General features: G+C 46.6%; 1 protein-coding gene across 1 annotated transcript; it reads left to right on the forward strand.

Moving 5' to 3' along the window:
• The first annotated feature begins 1,144 nt into the window (after positions 1-1,144).
• On the forward strand, positions 1,145-9,324 carry agpat3.L (1-acylglycerol-3-phosphate O-acyltransferase 3 L homeolog). The gene is given in 8 exon segments (NM_001086987.1): positions 1,145-1,376; positions 3,637-3,806; positions 3,890-4,051; positions 5,285-5,438; positions 5,898-6,000; positions 6,145-6,220; positions 6,402-6,600; positions 6,943-9,324. Coding segments are annotated over 8 exon segments (1,131 nt in total). The 5' UTR covers positions 1,145-1,198; the 3' UTR covers positions 7,032-9,324.
• Positions 9,325-10,504: the final 1,180 nt, after the last annotated feature.

Here is a 10,504-nt window from a genome sequence, read left to right on the forward strand (position 1 = left end):
TGTATGTAGTTATATATGTATTTCGGTGTATATATGTATTGTGACATGCCACTGGCCTGCACATGCACTTTTATGGGGGAATTAGCATTTGGTAGGCAGGTAGCGTAGGATTTTGGAGCTTAGAGACCGGGACCCCAAGGTTTAGGACAAAGCACAGGTTTATTAAGCACTGGACATTCCCAACAAAAAGGCAACAGAAAAATGTTCTGGTTACAGTTCAACAACTTCACTGTAGAACATGCAGGGTACAGTTCAGTAAATACATTCAGGGTTCCCCCCCTCTGGTCGCTCACCATCAAGGGAAACTCTCCCCCTCTTGCACCTTGAAGTATTTTGGCCCTGCTGGCTTCCCCTCCTGGGACTCAGACTCACCAGCCTCTGCCAGTCCTTTTCTCTTTCTTTCCCCACAAGGGATTTAGGCTCCAACCTCTGGAACTCTCTTCTGCCCAGCTCTGTCTCTCACAGCCCCTCACTTCCCTGGAGACCCCTGAGTTGTGCTCACACAGTCAAATACAAGAGTCCTCTGCACTCAACCCATTGCTCACACAGCCCTTTTACATTGCCAGGTAAATCCTCTCTCAGCTGCCACTTAATTACCTGGCGGAGAGGGAATATTAACCCTACCTGAGCCCAGTATCCCTCTGCAACACCCATCTTGCACTTTAAATGTACTCTTTTGCATGTACTTTCCTGCAAGACACTGGTGTTTTCCAAACACTCTGTCACAGTATGTATGTATGTAGGTATATATGTAGGTAGGTATGTATAGATGTAGGTAGGTATGTGTGACATCTATCCAACAAGTGCAATTGTGTGTTTGCTTTTCTACAGATCACGATTGTGTGACTTATCTCTATGTGTGTGTTAAGGTTGGATCTGGCACAATGGAATCTCCTGGCAGGATCTCAACTTCATTCTGCCTTACAGGGTCCTCATCCCCCAAATATTTCCCCCCTTTAAGTTATTTTCCTTCTTCTTGTTACAAACTTTACAGCATCATGATACTTCTTTCCTACCCACCCCTTCCCAGCTGGAACCTCCGTCTTCTTCTCCTTCCTTCCAGTTCCTGTGTATGTTTGTGGTTCTTCCCCGTGACTGTGGGGCGATATCATTTTCTGTTCTGTGATTGGTTGTTCTGTTTCAGGACGGTGACATTAAGTGAGGGTCCGTGCAAGCGCTTCTGATCCGCACCTGTAAGATGGGGCTCTGGGGGTTCCTGAAGACCCAGTTTGTGGTCCATCTCCTCATTGGCTTTGTGTTTGTTGTGAGCGGCCTGATCATCAACTTCCTACAGCTTTGCACCCTGCCTCTATGGGGCATCAACAAGCCGCTCTATCGCAGGATCAACTGTCGCATGGCCTACTTGTTATGGAGCCGTGAGTATTGTGGGGTGAGGGGGTTCAGCTCTGTTTGGGGAATGGTGGGCAGCGGAGTCTTACACCCTGGCATTCCTAATATGAAGTACTTGTATCATGCACACACAACATTTCTACTCTATATATTTCTATTTATACCTGTGAGTGGGAGCCGCCATATTATATTTCTTAAATAGTATGACTGCCCCCTCATGTAAGATCAGAGTATCATCCTGCCCCTGAGCCTCTATATTGTCCTGCCCCTGAGCAACATTGTATCCACCTCTCATTTAAAGGGTTTACCTTACAAACACTTTTTTTCAGTTCAGTTGTTCACCATAAACAAAGACTATTTGCAATTGCTTTCCATCTATTATTTTTTACCGGTTTCCCAAAATTTAAGTTTAAAGTTTAATGTCCCTGTCTCTGGTGTTTAAGTCTGGCTGCTCAGTGATCCAGGAGCATCTGAACTGTTATAATTTGCTACATTGAGTTGCTCCATTTCTCAGTAGGATCTATGGGGAATATAAGTGTAACTATTGGATCAAGTCTAACAGTTGCCTTTAATGTCACTCAGGGATTCTGCTCAGTAGGGACAAAGATAAGAAATGGATCAACTAAATGTATCAATTAAGAACAGTAAAAGCGTTGGCTCCCCCCCCCCCAGAGCTGCTTTAAAAGGTGAAATGAAACTTTACACTTCAATATTAGAAAAAACATCACAAATAGAAAATAGAAATTCATTTTTTCTGGGGAACTGTCTGAAACCAACTGAACTGAAACAAGTGTTGGGAGGTGAACAAACCTTTTAAAGCCTGAGTATAAAGTCTGCCCCTGAGCAGCCTTGTATTGGAATCTTATGGGAAGCCTCCATATTGTCCTGCCCCTGAGCAACATTGTATCTACTTCTTATGTAAAGCCTGAGTATCATCCTGCCACTGAGCAGCCCTGTATTAAAATTGCATATTGTCCCGCCCCTGAGCAAATTTGTATCCACCTTTCATGTAAAGCCTGAGTATCATCCTACCACTGAGCAGCCTTGTATTAAAATTGCATATTGTCCCGCCCCTGAGCAAATTTGTATCCACCTATCATGTAAAGCCTGAGTATAATCCTGCCCCTGAGCAGCCTTGAATTCAGATTTTATGTGAAGCGTCCATATTGGCCTGCCCCTGAGCAACATTGTATCCACCTCTTATGTAAGCATGAGAGCAACATTGTGTACAAATATCCCATGGTACCTATTTTAGGAATACACCAGGGCACACAGTTTGGATTGTTATGATTTCCCCATTAACTGAGACCATTAATGCAGTTGTGCCCATACCCAAGTACTGTCAGACAGGGAAGCACCCCTTGTGCCACTGTACCATAAAGCAATCCCCTCCTTGTAGCAGCGCATTCCAAACTAATAGAGCCTTGTACACAGTCACTGCTTTATGGCTGCCACACGGGGCAAAGTCCCAGGATGAATTAGGTAGCCAACAAACTGCTCAGCCCAGATCTGTCCTTGATTGGCTATGGAACCATTTATGTGGCCAGTCCAGCTGTGCAGCTATTGGTTAGCTCGGAATGGGCATGACCATGAGGTGGGGGTGTGGTTACCCATTTAAATCTTCCATGGGTGGGGCCAGGGCATATTAGAGGCAGGTTCTGTGATTCCTGTATGTTTATACTGAGCCCCACCGCAGGCAATGAATAGTTAATAATAACCTGCATTATTCAGTGCAGCACCCTCTGCTTTCCCACAATGCACTGAATTATTAAGAGTTAAGGGATCAAGTTCTGCGTGTAGGAAAGGATCTGAGAGATCCGCTGTCTCCTGTAATGAATAATACTCCTTTGGGCTCCATCCTCTGTACAGTCCTGCTATTATCTGCCCTCCCCCCAGGAGTCACAGGAATGGTACAGTCCAAGCATGGCATTTATTCTACTAGTATATCCCTGCCCCCAAATGCCTGCGTTATTCTAAAGGGCGTGGCTAAATTCGGTCATTCTTCCATTGCAGTCTTTCTTCCCTGTCCCCAAAGAGCCCATCAGGCTGAGGGGGAGGCTAAAGGTTACTCTCTAAAGGTTCACCCACAACACCTCCCCGGTTACCTCTTCCATATCTATATATTTGTGTGATTTCATATCATTGGGGGCTGCCATTATTGTTCTGGTACCTATGGCTGGGCACTGGTCGGTGGGGGGCATTTCCCTCTCCCCCATACCTAGATGTCAGTCTATTCCCAGTGGTTACCTGGAAGTATAATCTCTCTCCTTCTGTCTGTGGCCCCAGAACTGGTGATGCTTTTGGAGTGGTGGTCGGGCACCCAGTGCACCCTCTTCTCTGACCAGAAGACCATCGATCACTTTGGGAAGGAGCATGTGATCATAATCCTGAATCATAACTATGAAATAGATTTCCTGTGCGGCTGGACTATGTGCGAGCGCTACGGAGTCCTCGGAGTAAGTTGCCCGTAATTTACCCTCACAGCCCCCCATATGCCCTACCATGTGCCATCTTGTCTAACGTTATTTGCCTATTGCAGGGTTCCAAGGTACTGGCTAAGAAGGAGCTGCTGATGGTGCCGCTGATTGGCTGGACCTGGTACTTCCTAGAGATCGTATTCTGCAAGCGCAAGTGGGAAGAGGACAGAGACACCGTCATCCAGGGGCTCAAGGACTTGAGGGACTACCCAGAATACATGTGGGTGAGTGCAGAGAGGGGACAACAGGAGGATTGGATTCTCATGTCAGAGAAGGTATAGAAACAATCACTCACTAACTCATTTCTATGGTGCGAGTCAGTTTGGTGGCCACTTTCCTATATCTGGCAGCAACCTTACTCCTCCCCCCCCCCCCCCCATGGCTAAAGCGAGGAGGTGAGCCTGGGAATTCAGCCAAAACTGCTGTGATGAGTTCTAAGTAGAGAAACAACAAATCCACTATTTTGGGATCCTTTGTGAAAGATTCGGCTGAATACAAAATCCGAATTTCTCATTTACATATTCAAATTATGGCTAGGGAGGGTGAGAGAGAACAACTTCCTTGTTTGTGCGATGAAGAGATTTTAAAGAGGGTGGTTAACTCTTTTTGTATGTTGTAGAATGGGGAATTCTAAGCAACTTTTCCACTGGTCTTTATTTTTTCTTTTTTTATAGTTTTTGAATTCTTTGCCTTTTTCTTCTGACTCTTTCCAGCTTTCAAATGGGGTCACTGACCCCATCTAAAAAACAAATGCTCTGTAAGGCTACAAATGTATTGTTATTGTTACTTTTTATTCCTCATCTTTCTATTCAGGCCTCTCCTATTCATATTCCAGTCTCTTATTCAAATCAATGCATGGTTGCTAGGGGACCCTAGTAACCAGATGGCTGAAATTGCAACCTTGAGAGCTGCTGAATAAAAAGCGAAATAAGTCAAAAACCACAAATAATAAAAAATGAAAACCAATTACAAATTGCCTCAAAATATCCCTCTCTACCTCATACTAACAGTTAATTTAAAGGTGAACAACTGTTACACAGTGTAGGTGTCTCTGGTGTTTTGAAGTCTAACAGTTGCCTTTAATGTCACTCAGGGATTCTGCTCAGCAGGGACAAACATAAGAAATGTAACAAATAAATGTATCAATTTAGAACAGTTTACAGGGTCAGCGACCCCCCCCAAGCAGGTTTAGAAAAGTGAAAAATTCGACTTACACTTCAATATTAAACAGTCACACATAGAAAATGAAAAGTAATTGAAAGTCTTTAATTCTGGAGAACTGTCTGAAACCAACTGATCTGAAACAAGTGTTGGGAGGTGAACAAGCCTTTTAGTTGTTCCTTGAGAATCTGATCTGTCATTTTTCTCTGCTTTTCCCTTACTGCCCCTCACTCAGACACTCAATTCCCTCCCACTTTCTCTTACCCTCATTGATTCCACCATTTGTTTTCCTCTAGTTCCTGCTGTACTGCGAGGGCACCCGATTCACTGAGACCAAGCACAAAATCAGTATGGAGGTGGCGGATAAGAAAGGCCTCGCTCGTCTCAAACATCATCTCTTGCCCCGTACCAGAGGATTCACCACTGCAGTTCAGTGTCTGAGAGGCACAGGTAAGTACCCCCCGCAGTTAACTCTTTCTGTGCCCCTTGAGGGAAGCACATTCTAACCAGAAGTTCTTAGTGAGTGCCACAGAGTTACTCCAAAAGCAAAGACACATTGTTCCCTTCAGCTTGTCTTTCTCTCTCTCTCTCTCTCTCCAAGTGCAACTATCTCTCCTCCATTCTCCTTCAGAGTTCACTACTTGCTTCTTGCACCCCCTGCTGAACAAGTGGCCTGAGCAGTTGTATCTCTACTCAGTGCTTGCACCATCGCTAGTGCCAGGGAAACCATGAGTAGATCAGAGCGTGGGTCGTAACATGGGATAGGGCAGGAGGAGCTGCACATGAGATACAGGAAAACAAGAGATGGAAGGAGCAGTGATATATAGGATATTTAGGGTCACTGATACAAATATGTTTTGGGGTTGGGGGTCCACCGTCCCAGTCACATTACTATGCTCCCTTTTGCAGTGTCAGCGGTGTATGATGTCACATTAAGTTTCCGTGGGAACAAGAATCCATCCTTGCTGGGAATTCTGTATGGGAAGAAGTATGAGGCCGATATGTGTGTAAGGTGAGATTTAATCGGGCGTTGGGGGTGGAGGAGGAGGAGTTCATGTTTTGGAATGTGTCGCGGTTGGGCCGAAAGGGACAGATGTATATTATACGGTTTCTTCTCTTTCCTAATCGTGCACCATCTCTCCTTTATTTTGCTCAGACGCTTCCCCTTGGAAGAGATTCCTGAGGATGAGCAGGAGGCAGCTGCTTGGCTGCACAAGCTGTACCAGGAGAAGGTATGGAGGAACTGCCCCCCCCCGATGCTGCTGTAATGGGGTAACCTTGGCACTATAAGGGAATATCTGGCCCGTCTACATGTGTAGTCTACATGTGTAGTGCTTGGTACATGCCTGTGGAGCAGAGACGTTTTAATTGTGCATAATTTCTCCATGTTTACTCAGTCGTTCTCTTTCCCAGGATGCTTTGCAGGAGCAGTACATTCAGGAGGGAACCTTTCCAGGAACCCAGATTGTGCCCCCCAGGCGGCCTTGGACCCTACTGAACTTTTTATTCTGGGCTACACTACTCTTATCTCCTCTGTTCTCATTCGCCATTGGGATATTTGCCAGCGGATCTCCCCTCCTTATCCTTTCCTTCATGGGCTTTATGTGGACAGGTAACGTACCATGAGTAATTGCCCTGTGTAGGGATGGGCTGCTGGGTGCCTTGGTGCTCTGATGTACACAGCCCTATTTCATTGAATGTTTTGTCCCATGAGAGGGATTTAAGCATTGAGTCTCTGGAAGTTTTCCCTTTGTGGCTGCACATCCTCCTTCTGACCCTACAGGGAAGCTTCATGCCCAATAGAAAAGTCTGCAGACAGGTCGGCAGCAGTCACAGTTACCCGGGATGGGGTATTTATACGTAGCATGGGAATGACTTGTAGAGGGGCTCCCGCTTTTACCTGGGCTGATTGTGTAAATGACTGGAAATGTGATTATTTCTCTCCTCCCCGCAGCCTCATTCGCAGTGCGACGCCTGATTGGCGTGACGGAGATCGATCGGGGATCTAGTTACGGGAATCACGAGGTGAAGAAGTCGATTTAGCTGCAGGAAAACGCTGGGACGTCCTGGACTTTATCTTTTTATTTCTTACTAACGTGAACTGAGGAGGAGGAGGAGGGAACTCATACAGGCCACACAGTGACATTAAGAGCCAATAGGATCCTGCCATTACATAGACACAAACCAATGTCACTTCATGCTGCACATTCTCTCATCACGTGCCGTCCTGTAACCACTCCCTCTGTGCAGCACACAGGGGTCGCTCATTCTCCAGACATATAAACCCACTCGCTGCTGCTGCGCACCTCTCTGAGCCAGACCCCCCCACCTTCTGACATCTTCAGGCTGATGAAGAGGACACAGGAGGCCCCCAGGCCACTCAGCATTTCCTCTGCATGGAAAAAAAATAACACACCAATCCGCTTTCCTCTGCACGGAACAAAGCATGCTGGGACTCCGGCAGCACGGACTACTCTGCACCTCTAGATCCGAAACACCCCCCCCCCCCCCCCAACCAACAGTAGGTTTCAGGCTCTTCTTGATGAAGCCATGCTTTGAGGTACAGTTTGCTTAGGAACTGCCCCTTTTCCCTTATATCGTACCTGTAGCAACTATTCAACAATATCTGCAGTGCGCCCCCCAAATCTCACCCTAATGGACCCACAAACTTAACTGTTTAGGAGAACAAACCAGCATTCTCCCCAAATCTCCCCCAGACTTGCCATTAGGCGTGGGACCACCCCCTTTTGCTACACAGGTACAGTACCTCTCTTCTCTGCAGGGCACATTTACACTCACACTCTCTCTCTTACACACTCTTACACCTGCATGCTCTGCTGGGGAGAGGGGCACATGTATTTCACCTATACTTGGTATTGTGGGGCCCCACTGAGCAGGAGGCGGGGTTCCACTTACTCAGGGGAGGTGCCATACATCTGGCCAGTGTAGCACAAAAGGGTGGCTTTAATGTGTATGTGCTCATGTGTGATCAATTATTCTACTAGAAACCCAATATATATATATATATATATATATATCCCCCCTAATCCTGAGGGAAACACAGGTGGGTGCAACTATATGTCACTAAGTGAGGGGGGGGCCCCCAACAATCCCAAAATCGCTTTCTCTCCCATTGGAACACTGCCGCAGGATATTTTGAATGGGGTCTGGGTTCCAGCATCTCCACACTCCCTATCTGGCTCCCTCAGTTTTCCTATTCTATTAGTCACACCAGATGCACGTGGCCCCTTCTGAGCCACGGGGCCCCTTTAGGGTTTGGTGTTGCCTCTGCCTGAGGATAACGGTAGAATTTGATAGAGGTGGCGTCGGACATAATTATGATGCTAATTCAAAGGCATATCGGCATCTCATAGAGCAGAGTCACTAACGTAGGGCTAATCCCATGGGTTTACACGTGTGTGTCCTAGTGCAGCGTGTGTTTATATATGTGCAAGGGCCGCCTCTCAGGAACAACTGGAGCATTCTCTCTCTAATCATGGAACAAACGTCTCTTGCACAGTTATTCTCTGCTAGATGTGGCCCCGTGTGTGTATTTGCCCCCGTGCTGGCTACTTACCAGTGCAACATTAAACCTCTGTTTGTTGTGCTCCTGCTGAAAGCTTTGTGCACTGCCTGTTCTCCCAATGTGAATGTTGTACCCATGAAGAGCTGTGAATAGTTTGTACCAGCATGTGAATGGTGCGCACCCTGAGACCTGCTGTGTCTGAGCTCTCGTATAGATTGGGGTGCAATGTATGAATGATGTGGGTCAGTATTAGTACATAGTGTGGTACCTTTCCTATTTCATGTTCCCTTCAGCATGTGAGTCATTAGTTGCACTAGTTTTTTGTGTGTCCCCCTTCTCTTGGCCAGATCAGTATGTGTGTCCCCTCTCCTTCCCAGGGCCCCTGCCCCATATCAGGGTGTGAGCCAGTATATAGTCCCTGCCCTGTGTTGCTCCATTCTGCTGCTGCTACTGAGGAGCTGTGGCCCCCTGGAGCCACAGACATTTTATGAATGGAGCTCTTTTGGGGAGACAGTTGTACACACTGGGGTGCAGGTGAAGGGAGAGAGCAGGGGCCACAGTCCCCCTGACGTGTGTATGTTGTGGAGCTGCTGAGTGTGTGTGTGTGAGTGAGTGTGTGTGTGTGTGTATATGGAGTGAAAGCTGTATGTGACATTTACACACTGCACATGTTTGTACACACAGGGGAGGGGCTTCTCGAGTTTTGGTACACAGGGGTAGCTCTCTACTCTGCTTTCAGTTCACATATCTCTGCCCATTTCCTCACCCTGTAACGACAGACTAGGAGTAATAAATAATACATGAACTACAGTGTGCGACTCATGAATGAGCTTGTGGGCGGGGCACTGACACTCCTCATTCTGCTGCCATAGACGTTGGTGAGGGAAGGGGCAGGACATGGAGTTGCACTTACTCACCCCTCAGTGGGTGTAACAGGAATCACCCGCAGGCACAAGACTTTCCAAAGTGGGTACTGGCACATTGTGCAGGCATTTTAATTGTGCCCCTGTATTGCTGTGCCTAGGGATTGTATATGTGCCCTTGGGGTAAATCATGTCATCACTATGGGATTAAAGGAGAAGGAAAGGTACTGAAGCAGTTTATTGCCAATAGATTAGCCACACTAGTGCAAACTATAACGCTATATTTATTCTGCAGAATGTTTTACCATACCTGAGTAAACAGCTCTAGAAACTCTCTGTTTGTTTAGGATAGCAGCTGCAATATTAGCTTGGTGTGACATCACTTCCTGCCTGAGTCTCTCCCTGCTCACTCATAGCTCTGGGCTCAGTGGGAGAGCAGCAAACTGAGCATGCTCAAGCCCAAGCCCTGGAGGTTTAAGCTGATACCAGTTAGTCTGATACAGAAGCCCATGAGTACACAATAGAAGGAAAGAAATGTGCTGTTTGACAGAGGACTCAGAGCAGCATTACTTTGAGGGGTTACTGGTGTATTTATATAGACCTTTCTGATAAAGCTCACTTACTTTTAGCCTTTCCTTCTCCTTTAAGGATTTGCACCAATGTAGCCATTTCATTGGTCTCTGTGGGGGCGGGGTAGAACTGTATCATCCAATAGGAAGATGTTGTCCTGCTGTGCCGCAGGTTTCCTTTACTCTGGCACAGTGGGAAACTGCAATGGATCCCCACACATAATTGTTTGCACTTGGGGAGGTTACCCCGTTTATTTTGCTACCACAGTGGGGCCCCAACATGTGCAGGTTACTGGCAGCCTGACACTGTACAACTACTGAATATGGCGGCTCAGCAGACCCCTGGCCCAGGCTGAATGGGGGTCCTGCCCCTTACTAAGTGTCCAAACAATTGTAGTGAGGACTCGCCCTACTTGAGAGCAGCTATAGATAAGCCTGGTGCATCTCCCAATGGCACCCAGGACTGTGTGAATACTTCTAGTATTTCTTGAAGTACAACCAACTTGTGCATATAAATAGGTGATAAATAATTCAATCATGATGTCATCATTAATTAAC

This window comes from Xenopus laevis, chromosome 2L (genome assembly GCF_017654675.1).
Source record: "Xenopus laevis strain J_2021 chromosome 2L, Xenopus_laevis_v10.1, whole genome shotgun sequence".
In the NCBI taxonomy this organism is placed as follows: Eukaryota; Metazoa; Chordata; class Amphibia; order Anura; family Pipidae; genus Xenopus; species Xenopus laevis.